The sequence below is a fragment of the Excalfactoria chinensis genome, chromosome 6, assembly GCF_039878825.1.
Source record: "Excalfactoria chinensis isolate bCotChi1 chromosome 6, bCotChi1.hap2, whole genome shotgun sequence".
NCBI classification, from domain to species: domain Eukaryota; kingdom Metazoa; phylum Chordata; class Aves; order Galliformes; family Phasianidae; genus Excalfactoria; species Excalfactoria chinensis.
In genome coordinates this window covers 725,990-739,021 of record NC_092830.1, presented here as the reverse complement: position 1 = coordinate 739,021, position 13,032 = coordinate 725,990, and the positions used below count along the sequence as shown (strand labels likewise).

Sequence of the window (13,032 nt, the reverse complement as noted above, 5' to 3'; positions counted from 1 at the left end):
CTGAGTAACTCTATGGTTCTATCATGAAAAATCTATTTTCCTGCACTTTAGAGGTCGTGTGCTTATTCTTCTTTGTTGTTTTTCTACATCATACAATGGTGGCAAATAGGAATTTCGGCAGGAAGAATAAAGCCCTCTTTGCTTTGTGTAATCAATATGACTGTAGCTGAATTATACATGTGATTATGAAGGTGTAGCAATCTGAACTACGTGTAAGGGCTGCAACACATGACAGCTTTAAAAACCAGAAACAAAAACCCTTCGTAGTATATGCTGTGGAAGAGGTGTCTAGAAAGTAACATGTATGTTTCAAAAAGAGTTTTCCTAAATATCAGTGACATCGGCTGTTTTCTCTCAAGCTTCTCTTGAGTGCAAAGTGGAATATAAAGTACAGCCCACGTGACAAGTAGGATCTTCCAAAAATGTGTTGCCCTTGTTCTGGAACTGCTTTGTTTTTGCCTCTCTTTTGAAATGCAGCTGAAGATATTTTCTTCTGCCATTCTCACACTACGTTAGAGATGTATCAGCTATAATGGGAAACGGTGATTGCTCTGCCTCAAAATAGATCATGAGCTGAACAAATGAGAGTGTTTTTGTACTCTCAGCGACAGATAAGAAAAAGAATGGAAGAAATGGTTTTTCATTAAAGAGTCGGTCAGTCCGCTCCCTGACAGCAATGAAATCTACAGAGTCATTAGTTTGGCTGAACTGCTGTGCATCTCCTCTAGGTATTAAGTACAATAACCGTGTTTTAAATTGGCTTTTCAAAAGTTCATCCCTTACGTGAACTCGGTATTCAGTTACTTCTGGTGACTTACCGCTGTAGCAGAAGTGTACCAAGTTCAAGCAATCTGGAAATTTCTGTTCTCTTCAAGGTGCTCTTTTTATGTCTTGTATGTAATACAGTGACAAGAGTTGTGGGAATAAGAAGCTGATTGCAGTGTTGGTTTTTTTGAATAGCATAGGGGCAGGAAAATGCTTCTTAAAACCTTTCTGAGACACTAATAACTGAGAAGCCAGGCCTGCCCCAAAGTTAACACCCACATAGGGAAATTAGCCTTATAGCAGCATCTCAGCACGGTGAATGTGCTTGCCTGCATTTAGAGCGTTAACTCGCAGATACACGTTAGACAAGACCAGTGACTGTGAGTTAAGACTGACCACAAACTATGCATCATCATGCACAGAGCAAAAGAAACATGAAAATCCATAAATGATAAACTCTGTAATGTGTTTCATTAGCAGAAATAGCTGTTCTTTCTGCTGTAAACAGGATTTCTTCGATGGTTGCTGTTTCAAATTCCATCCATCCATCACTTATAATTTTGTAGTTGGCGTTTTCTGGCATTTTCTTTAAATTAAGGGAAGAATAGAGTTTTATTTAGTGGAAAGGTGGTCAGCTGGAAGTGTTACTGTTCACTTAAAGCATCATATTTTGGCGCTGGAGTCTCTTACCCTTGACACATGAAAAAAAAAAGGCGTATTTTGGGATTTTTAAAGCGCGCTGTCTAGACACATTATGTGCCAATATCATTTCACTGCCGCATGACAGGCTTCACTGACAGTAAAGTCAAATTTCTTCTGTGTTCTAAAGACACTTGGTGCTGCTTGTCCTTAAGCCAATTTTTAATCCATTTCAGCAGCTCGTTCCTCATGCCATACTTTCTGACCTTGTATGTTAATCCAGTGTGTGATATGCGGTCCTTACCCTAAATCTAGATAAATTACGTCCCCAAGTTCACCTTTATTTCCCGATTCAGTCATGCACTTTAAAAATACAAATTAAAATGAAGCTTTTCAGACCCGACCTTCCTACTTTGAACCTGTGCTGACTGCTCTTTTTCAGTTATATTGGTTTAAATACTTTATAATGTTTCTGTCTTCTTCACGGCTGTGAGTCAAGTTTAAGTTTGAACATCTGAAGTTCCTGGGCTCTTCCCTTGTTCTTGTTTTAAACAGGAGATGGGCTGCCCGCTTTTCTCCAGGTGTCAATACTGCTGAATGAGAAAAAATAACAGACATAGTGTTACTAGATGCAGTTGTTTGCACATAAGCCATGAATTTTGCATGCTTTCTTTCTTTTAAATGATCTGGTAGAGGGTAAAAAAGTTTGAAGTTGTGTTTATCCTCCGAAGAAGTTTTAAATCTGCTCCTGGATGTGGTGGCAAAATTGAGTCCAAATACATCATTTTAAATTATTCATGCATCTCCCATGCCGTGTCCTGCAGAAAAAAGAAAAGCAATGATTTGATCAAAGTTTTGAAGGCACAGTATCCAGAAGCTAACCTGGTCGGTGCAGATATAACAGGCTTAGGCCAGAAAAGCATAAGGAAAACACCCTGTCTTGAGTGTTCTGTTGCATAAAAATATTGAATTATTCAGGGAATTTAAGAAGATTGTGATAGTAAAAAGCAAATGACTTGGGGACTCAAGTGTAGGTAGAAAAGCGTTGTGAAGAGAAGGAAAAGACTGGTGGCTCTAATTGTACCAAAGCTTTTCTTCACCCAGAACGTGATAAAATTGTTTTTAGAGAACTGATTGATCCTAAGAGCGGTAGGGCTGGTAACTCAGTTGGGTATTTGCTGACCCCAGCACTATGGCAGTCAGTGCTCACAAAGTGCAATGGATTCTCGTTTAAAGAATTCTGAACTGGATTGGCATATGCTCCCATGAACCTCCTTGGGTGCTGAGCAAGTGGGCGCAGCCTGGGACTGAACAGGTATGGCAGCACTTCATTGCCTCCGTGCTACCGCTGTCCTTGCAAGTAGGGTTTGAATGTCTGATGGAAGGAGTGATTTTGGTGTTCCATAGATTCAGGGAGTCTATTGCATTGCTTTCATTGCCTCTTTCTTTCAGAGAACTGCTTCATCCAGCGCTTTGAATAAGTGAAGTTGATGGTGCTTCTGTATAAAGCATAATGCATAATAAGTATATAATATGTAACAAATGTAGCTACACATTTTTTATTGGAGAGTTATTTAACACTCTTTGCATTACTTTGCCCTTCTTTTTTTTTCATTTTTTGTTCCCTTATCCAAAGCAGAAGTTGCCAGAGTCTTAACTCTCTGTATCTTGATGGTAGCATTAAGGTACCTGCTGTTCTCTTAAAGATAGGTTTCCTGACTGTGAAAGACTTAAGTCTTCGTCTCAGTGTGGATTGGTATGAACAAGGCTTCATAGTACGTTTGTTCTTTTTCTTCTCTATTAATGCCTCCTTATGATGGTATATCAGCAATCTAAAGCATCTTCACTGCAGAAATGCGAGCCCATTTGTTCATATAATATCGACCTTTGGTTGGTTTGAACGGTGAGTAGTTTTGTCAGTGAAGTGTTTTCTTTTGGGGAAGAACATAGCTTTTCTGATGCTGTGTTAGTGGCCACCTCTATTTGGACCATCTGAAGTGCATATGAAGAGCAGTATGCCGCCTCACGCATCCTGATTACTGGAACTTTGATGTACCAGTGAAGTAACAAGCAGAACTTGCAATTTCTTCAATAGGGTTTTGTTTCATTAGCTAAATATAACCCTGTCAGAAAAGATTCATTAATTTCAGGTCGTAGTGCCTAGTTATACGTGACCCACCACCTTGAGAGTAAGAAAATAGCCATGTACTAGCAGAGAGGCTGGGGGTTGCTTTAAATCTCTTAACAGTCTCGTCGTTACTCATCTCTATCAGGAAGAAAATACGTTCTTCCTAAGAACCAAGTCTTCTGAATGGGTTTCTTATGAATTACTGAGCAAAATAACAATTTTGATATTTACACTTTGTTTTTTTGGGGGGGTTTCATTTAAATTTGCAGTGTTCATCATCAACAGTGTATTTTTTCTCTGTTGTTCGTACTATTTCAGCTATAATTTCTCTGTAAGCAAAGCAGAGCTCTGTATCAGATGAACATTAAAGAGTGAAAGAAACACAACTGTCTAAAGAAGAAAGGAAAAGTAAATTACTGGTGGAATAAAAATGGTGGGTTTCCAGAATGGGGCTCCTAAGGTATTGGACTTAAGAAACGAGGATTGAAAAAGCAAGGAATTACCTGTAACAGGCAAAATACTGGAATGATAATAAAATCTCTGCAGGCTGGAAATATAGTTAATAATGGATTAAGCGCTGTTCTCTCTCTTCAGACGTATTTAACTCCTCGGGTTTTTGTTACACTACAGACTTCCCATGTCTGCAGAAAGGTGTAGCACTTTGTTGGGTTCTGCATACCTACGGATGCTGGAAATAAAGCCATAGGACTGTGAGACTGACAGTACTCTGCTGTTGTCTTTTTGCAGAGTTGTGAGCAGTGCCGTAATTAAAATTGGCTTGCCTTTTATATTGAAGAACATATCACCTGTCTCCTGCCTTCCATACTTGTGTTTGCTTTAATTGATCGTAGGTCGTTACTAAAAAAAGAAAAGCAAATCCATCCATCCATAGTGGATTAGCATGCTGGAAGGAGAAAATAGTGCTTTTGTCTGTAGGAAGTTTGAAAATAAGAATTGATCAAGTGCAACTATCAGTGACTAACACTTGGGAGGGGAGGCATGGCTGTTGGAAGGTGGTGAGTAATAATAGAAAGGTGTGATCTTGCTTGACATTTAAAATACCATTTTAATTACCGTTACAATTTAATACCATTGCAAAGGTGGGTGCATGAGGAGGATAAAGTGTCATAACCAGTAATCCATGATACTCTATGACCACAGCTACTGTCATCATCTTCTGGTTTAACTCTCTTGCTGATGTAGGTGCAAGTTCCATCATGCAGAGTCAGCAATTTCCAGTTTTCTTTCTTCCTTTCTGGATTTTCCCAAACTCTTGATATTGAAAAGGCTCCATGTGTGTTTTGTATAGCTTCTGGGTTTTATTTTAACGATAGAGGTTACTGTAATTGAAACTATTCTTGCTCTTACAGCCTAGGTAATTTGTCATTGGCATTTCTTTTCTATTTCCCAATGCAAAATCCCATAGTACGGTGATCTATGTGAGGTGCAACTGGATGGTAATTCATAAAAGCAAGCCAGCACTGGTTGGTAGCTGTTCATAATTCTACTTCACTGTCAGTGAGACCCTTTGACAGATGAGCTTCCTGTTATTTTTCAGGCTGAACAAGACAATGGCCATCCTCTTCCTGCCTTTGCCAATTTGCATATTGAAGTCCTTGATGAGAACAATCAGAAGCCTTACTTTACAAAATCTACATACGAGGGCTTTATCCTTGAATCCTCCCCAGTGGGAACAACCATCTCAGACAGCCGGAATCTGACCTCTCCATTACAAATCACGGTGTTGGACAACGATGTTGAGGAGGTACGTCTCTCTATATAGAAACTTCTAGTCTGAAATAAAGACTTAAATATTCTCATACTAATGTTTCCTGGATTTTTTTTTCCCATGTTTTTAAAGCTTAAAAATTTTAAAAAAAGATGGGTTTATTTTCATTGAGTTCAGGTGGGTTTTAAAGCGATTATGAACTGGGAAACTAACTTGTTTTTTTTTATTGCCTAGCTGTGCTTAATTGCCTTCTGTTAAAAATGGGCACATAGTGTGAATGGGAAAAAAATATACCTTTTATGGGAAGGGTAGATCTACTGCAGTGTATGAGGAAATGAGAAACTCAAAATGTGGTGAACCTCGTGGTTCAACAAATCCAAGTGCAAGGTCTTGCACCTGGGTCATGGCAACCCCCACTATTAGTACAAGCTAGGGGATGTGAGGATGGAGCACAGCCTTGCCAAAAAGGACCTGTGGGGTACTAGTGGATGGGAAGCTTCACACGAGCCAGCAATGTGCACTTGCAGCCCAGAAAGCCAACCATATCCTGGGCTGCATCCAAAGCAGCGTGACCAGCAGGTCAAGGGAGGTGCTCCTGAACCTCTGCTCTGTGCTGTGAGACCTCAGCTGGAGCATTGCATCCATATGTGGCATCCTCAGTACAGGAGAGACATGGACCTTTTGGAGTACAACCAGAGGGCCACAAAAATGATCCAAGGGATAGAACAGCTCCCCTGTGAGGACAGGCTGAGAGAGCTGGGGCTGTGCAGCCTGGAAAAGGTTGAGAGATGGCTTGAGAGCGAACAGCCTTTCAATACCTGAAGGGGAGCTACAGGAAAGAAAGGGACAGACTTTTTAGCAGGGTCTGTGGTGGTAGGAGAAGGGGAAGTGTTCTTGGGGAGGGAGATTTAGGTTGGATATAAGGAAAAAGTCTATTCGTGATGAGGCACTGGCATAGATTCCCCAGAGATATGATGGATGCCCTGTCCTGGAGGCATTCAAGGTCAGGCCGGACCAGGCTCTCAGCAACCTGATCTAGCTGCAGATGTCCCTGTTTATTGCCAGGAGGTTGGACTACGTGACCTTTTAAAGTTCCTTCCAACTCAAAGGATTCTGTGATTCTTAGGAGCTGTCTGAAGGTTATGGAGCAAGCTCATTGGCAGCCAACAAACAGGCATTGCTGATGACTGCTGTGAAATACTCTTCTTCAGCATTGCTTTTGTTACAATCAGGGGGTTCTGTTGTTTGACCAAAGTAACAAGAGCTTGGAGGTTGCTTCAGGGAGGAATAAGTAAGGTGCGAGTAAGAGGCACATGTTTCTATTCACAGGACACAGTGTGGTTTGTACTTGTATAATATGTGAAGCTCAGTTTCCCTAAATGCAACAACAAAAAAACCATAAGAATTAGTGCCCATGGCTAAGTCCTTTGGGAGCTACTAATAAGGGAGCTTCTCTTAGGGCTGTTATTCATATGTGCATTAAAAATGATGGAGATGTTTTTAGCATTATTTTGCCTAAAAAGTTGTTGTTTTGTCTTATCCATCCCATATTGAAAATACTAGTAAAACCCTTGGGTTCAGATTTGCCTTACTGTGGAAACAGTTCTGGTTATTTCCACAAAGGCATTTTTGTGATCTGGTGTTGAGAACCACTTCTACCAGGGTTGCCTTGCTGCTGGGCTGAGAGGTAGGAACCTGAGAATAGTACATACATCTGGCTATTGCTACATGGTGTGCCGCTAGTGTTTCTGCATCTGCAAGTCCACTGCTGGTCATGCACCTGAGAGCTATCTGTCCTTATGGCTTTACACCTGCGGTGGCCTAGGAAAATCCTACTGTGTGTACAGGGTCCACAGGGGTAAATGAAGTCCTGTGGCATGACTGGTGAGGGGGGGTTGCATCAATTGTGCTTGAAATAATGCATACTCTCTCCTGTTAGCTAGCAGATATTCTTACACTCTCCAAGGGAATGGAGGAAGGACCATTAATCTTCATTAATCTCCAGAGCTTCTTCAGATTAGTAGTTCTCAGTGCTCTTTTTAATTTAAACTTTCTATGGTGGTTGCAAATTTCCAACAACAAAAGCAGGTTTGGTTGTGTACGGTTCTTTGTTATTGTTGCTATGTGCTACATTACAGATGAGACTGAAAACTCAGCATTTGGTAGCTCAAAATCACCTTCATTGCGAGTAGGTTTGACCACAGGGCTCTCTGTCTCCTTCTTGTCCCATGTTCACCACGCTCTGGTGAAGAGCCTTTTGCTCATATCCATAAGTTGAGGACAAACTGGCTCGTTTATATGACTCAGAATGCAGTACAGCCAAAAGTATCCCAGCTTGACGTATTTGTTTATTATTGAGAGAAGTTCAGATTTCAGTTTTGCATGATGAATAACTGCCAGGGCTTTCTGGACTACGAAATGATGTGACACAAAGTGCTAATGCAGCCTCCCGCTGCGTGATGGACAACTGGGACAATTTGCAAAAGGTATTGCTTAATAGATGCTCGCTTCTACTCTTGTGTGTTGATTCATTGCAAGTACATTAATCTATTAAAATATTTCACATGAAACTTGAATTTCAACTGAAATTTAAGAGGGAGCAAGGTCTTTTGCTGAAGTGTTCAAGCGTCTGTGCTTCTCCGTAGCAGTGAAATTGCCTGGTTTCAGCATTTGCAGCCTGAATCATAGTTACTTAACCAGTACTGCTTTGTGATGGATTTCCCTCAAATTCCCTGTATTTGTGGTAGAGGGAGAGAATCATAGAATTATCCAGGTTGGAAAAGACCTCGAAGATCATAAAGTCCAACCACAAGAAGAGTTGCTCTGTCTCATCAGCCCATACTGTAAATTGATGCACTTAGTAAATATGGATTTCTGATGAGAAGTTGACATAAGTCATATACATGCTTGTACAAGTTATTTTTCAGTAGTGGTACTGACCAAATATAACGTATTCAGTCTTCTAATTGACAAATCAGTTGAGATTATATTTCTTATTAGAGTAACTCCCTGCCCTCAGATCAGTGTACAAAGAAAGTGGTCATCTTAACTATATATCTTAGGCAAATACAACTCAGCTTCTAAATGTAAGCCTGCTGGGAATTATAATGCGGTCTTGCTATAAATCTTCCAAAAATTAATTCATAGATGCGATGTTTCAAACAGACCTTTAACTAGAACGGCACTGCCAAGTGCTGATATAATTAAGTAGTCTGTTTAAATGGCATAAATTAAATTAAGCTACATGAGTACCTTAAAACCAAAGTAAACTGAAGGTGAGATGAGGAATTATAAAGTGAATGGGCTGACTGATGTTTACAGAGGGCTTCTCAAGACACTTGCTTCCTCACTGTTGCATCAGTAGGGGAAAACTAATTTCTGGTACTTCCTTTTAAAAGTCTGGGGAGGAGATGCCATACAGAAGCTGCCTTGTGTGCTGAATCTTGTAGAATCTCATAGAGGCACACACACACACAAAAATAACACTAGAAGACAGGATTTAATTTCAAATTCAAAAGAAACTAATCAGCATTCACATTTATTACTGCTACTTGACTGCCAGGGTGTTTACTGTTACCACACACACAGTGTCTTGATGAATAAACTTGAGGAATAAGGTAATTTGTGCATTGCTCATTAGAACACAAAGCAGTGGCATGTTTATAAAGTGTACCAGCATGTGTTCATAGGCATTAACGTGTGCCGGCATGCATTCATAAAGCATCTGATGCTTCTGCAGGTTCTGCAGTAGGGGACCATGCCACACTTAGGGTAGCTCTTCACTTCCCCTCCAGATCCTCTTCTACCAGATCATTTCCTTGCCTTATCCTTCGTTGTCTGTGAAATTGAAGTCAGACTAGGTAGGAGGTTTGCTCAGCATCCGTGCTTCTAGAGAACACGTGGAAAATGTAAAGGAAAGATTATTTTACATGAAGGTGTCTCCGTACCAAACAGAAAGAGCCAAATAAAGAATGGATGAATGGACAGATTTGAAACATAACTTAAAAGGCAGGTTATAGATTTTCATGACCATATGCAGAACAGTGGATTCCAACCACGAGCCAGAAATACTGAGACATCTTAAACACCAAAGAGTTGTGCTCTGATTTTTACCTGGTTGCTTGTGTCTTATGCTGTTGTTGTTTGAGCTTGTTTTGCAGCTAGTATATTCCCTAGAGGAGCATTTTCAAACTGCTGCCATCCTGGTGTGTCCATGCTGTGATATTCTGACAGTCCCATTAAAGAATATTAATTCAGGAAATAGTCTTCCTGAATATAACCGCCCCTCAATGCAACCGAAAGAGAAAGGAATATGCTTCTCCTTTTCTGTCCTCTTTTCATTCAGGAAGGAACGTGGCCTTTAGTGCCTCAACGTGAAAAATGAATGTCTAAAATACATCACAGCACTCCTGATAGTCACGTTTGTGCCTCAGCCCTTCTTTTGCAGAGGTGTTGGCAGTGACTGAAAGAAGTAGGAAATACAGCATTTCTCAGCATCTACTCTGGTTCTCTCGTTGCTATTCTGGCATAATTTCCTTCCAAGTGGAGGTGACATAAATGGTGAACCTTTCTTTTCTGTTGTTGGTTCTAAGTTGTACAATTAAGTATCACCTAATGACCTCACTTTGATAGTTAAATAGGAAAAACAAAACCTTTCCCAATGTACGCTGGACAGAATTTTCTCAGATTAGCTTTTATCTCTGCCACTTACTCTCAATTTTTTACTTGTTGCTCTACTCCATGGGTTCTGTTTGCCTGAACATTTGTACAGGTGAAATCATCAGCTTCAAGTTGCACCAGGGGAGATTCGGGCTGAGTGTTAGGAAAGACTTCTTCTCCAAAAGGTGCCAGAATGGGCTGCCCAAGGAGGTGGTGAAGGCCCCATCTCTGGAGGTGTTCAAGAAACATTTAGATGTTGTGCTGAGGGACATGGTTTAGTGGGTGATTGGGTTGGGCTGGGTGATCTTGGAGGCCTTTTCCAACTTTAATAACCCTGTGATCATGAAATCTTGTTAGGAGAATATACTTTTGTTTAGTCTTAGAATATCTAATAGTAAAGTTAAAGATGTGGGAGAAGCACTCCAGATACTTTGTCTACCTTGTCTGCTCAGTCCGAGCCACTGTGAACCTGGGTGATCAGTTCATCACGCCCTGCAGAACTCCTTCCCTAATTTCCTCCAAGGTTGGCATTTCTGTACTTGTTCACAGCTTTAAAGGGATTAGGCAGTGGGTAGCCTTGGCACAGCCAATATTTAGTAACCAAAGCAAACTCCTTCTTTGCCTTCTGTTACAAAAATCCCTCCTGGATTTTTGGACTGTCCTTTCATAAATCTGAAAAGGGAATGTAATGACATGAAGTAGGAAAGATGCCCAAATGGTTAATCTGGCTCCACGGGGGGCACTTTTTACATCTTGTACTGCTTTTATGCAGCATTCATCATTGACAGGTTTATGTTTCTTTATTTGTATTCATGTTGCGTAGGTGTTTTTGCTCCGTAGCTTGTATCAGGTACCATTCCCATAGGTAATGGGTATTACGTTTGCAAAATCATTTTTGGTTTGAATTGTGTGACTTATGTGTATGTTTTCTCCTGTCCTTCATTTTTCTCTGCCCTATCAGTGTTTCTGTGAGACTGAAAATATCATTCCTGTAAAGAGTCCTTTAAATACACTGGATCAAGTTCATCTGGGCTGTAGACATGTGTAATTCAGAAGCATTGTGCCATGCTTATATTATAATTGCTTTATATTCGATATATAATCATATATCCTTATGTGAATCTTCACTGTTATTGGAAGTAATTTGGTTTTCTTGTTCCTATAAGAAGTGTCTACCAAGAGTTCTGAAATATGTAAACTATCTTAGGTTTGCACCGTGTGCTTGAAATAGTCCTCGCAGGTCACATCTTTACTCTGTCATGTGGATTCTGATTGTTTTCTGCTTAGTCATGGGCTAAACAATTCATTAGAGACAAGCCAGTTCACAGCAGCCAGTAGTTTGGTTAGGAATCAGTGGTCGATCCAAGGCCATCTGAAATAACAGTTTAAGAAACGAAAGTGTGAGAAATTTTGTAGGCAGCATGAATGATTTGTTTCCTATGATTGCGTTCCTTCAGTATCTGCCAGGTGATGTGTGCACAGTCACGCAGACTTCCTTTCAGCATGCGATGTAATAAAAATGTAGTAGCCAAACCACTGCAAGGATTAAGAAAATAAATTGCTTTGAATGTCCAGCGTGCATAGAAATAGTAAAAACAGGTATCAGTTGCATTCAAGTGGATTGAACATAGGCACTGGGATAGAATTTTTAAGACAAAAATAGCAAAGGAAGAGGATAGATGACTTTTGGAGTCTAGAGGTTCTCCATTATTGTTTTGTTTTTTCCCAGTGACAAATTAGGGGAAAAAATACTGTTTATTAGTCTTCAAAATGACAAGTCAAGCAAGAGCTGGAACAACCAGCCAAAGCATTTGGTAATTAAACTTTTGACCGACTTTATCCTGCCTACAAAGTGAGCAAGTATTGGCAGTTACCTTCCATAATTTTACATGAAAATGAAATTAACAAAAAGAGATGACTATTTGCATTGCTAGTTGTAAACTGCGTTTTAATTTTGCTGGAAGTTGGCTTAGTTACAGCAAAGCTTTGGGCAGTAGGAAACCATTGATTTGGAACGCTTTGATATTTCTTTCAAGTAGCGTTCAGCAACTGAGGTGGCTTTACATTTAAGTACTAGAATCTCAGCCTTCCAAAAATAGGTGCTCTTGACTATTTTGGATTGCTAAAAATACATTTCTTTCTTCTTCCATTGTCCCAGTCTGCCCTCATAGTTGTTTGTTACATTTAGCGCATGCTGGAGTTACCTTGTGTGTCTTTGCCTGCTGGGTTGTAGGGACTGCTGAACTTTCTTGTAGTCTGTTTTGTTTTTCCATTGTGTTGAATGACAAGACTTTCTAGAAGCACTTGGGATTCAGGTTGAGAAAACATTCAGTGACAAATACAATGCTACTTTTTGGGATAATTTGCTGAATTTAGGTAACGGTTGCATCTTACTCTCTATGGGGCACATTGTGTAGGACTGCTGTTAAAAGCAGCTGGTAAAACTACTTATCAAGTTATGCTTTGTGCAGCCACTGGATTTTCTGTTAAGTTTTATTCTTGGTAGTAGCCCTCTGATTCCTCATCTCCCCATTATATGGGGCAGCTTGATACAGTTTTTAAAGGATTTATCCCGTAGCCTTTTGCGTTTTCCAAATTGCATTCCCTTTCTTTCTATATAATCTCGTCTCATATAACAGAAATAAGCTGTAGAGTAACTGAGAGTGAAGTATTGAGTTAGAATTAAATTAACATACAAGGGCATCATCACGTTTATTGGAATACAGAAGGCAATAAGAGATAATGTTTGTTTTTTTTCTTTTCCAAATTTAATTGTAATGTGGAATAACCTGCTCAGTCTAATCATGTTAATTACTCAAAATTATCTTTAAATAGATGGAGGATGATAACATAAATACTTACTCCTGGTCACAATTGCACTTCTGTCATTTCAATAATAGAGAATCTCAGAATGGCTTGGGTTGGACTGAGGTCTCTCAGGGCCTTTTCTCCAAGCTGAAGCCCAGCTCCAACAACATTTCTTCAAAGGAGAAGAAATAGTTTGTAGGACTTCAAAACACCAGGGAGAACAGTGCTAAAAACCCGTTTTGTTTGCTCTGTGCTGGCATCCAGTGACTGAGGGGAAAGGAAGCAGGATAGCAAGTCCATTCTG

General features: G+C 40.0%; 1 protein-coding gene across 11 annotated transcripts in view; it reads left to right on the top strand.

The window, feature by feature from the left end:
• The window catches only part of PCDH15 (protocadherin related 15), a 597,589-nt gene that overhangs the window by 437,741 nt on the left and 146,816 nt on the right, over window positions 1-13,032 (top strand). For all 11 annotated transcript variants that reach the window (XR_011904016.1, XM_072339847.1, XM_072339849.1 and 8 more), the window contains one exon: window positions 5,091-5,297. Coding sequence is in view for 10 of the 11 variants with exons in the window: in XM_072339847.1 (XP_072195948.1) it covers window positions 5,091-5,297 (207 nt within the window). In the remaining variant the exon portion in view is untranslated. The remainder of the gene's footprint in view (window positions 1-5,090; window positions 5,298-13,032) is intronic.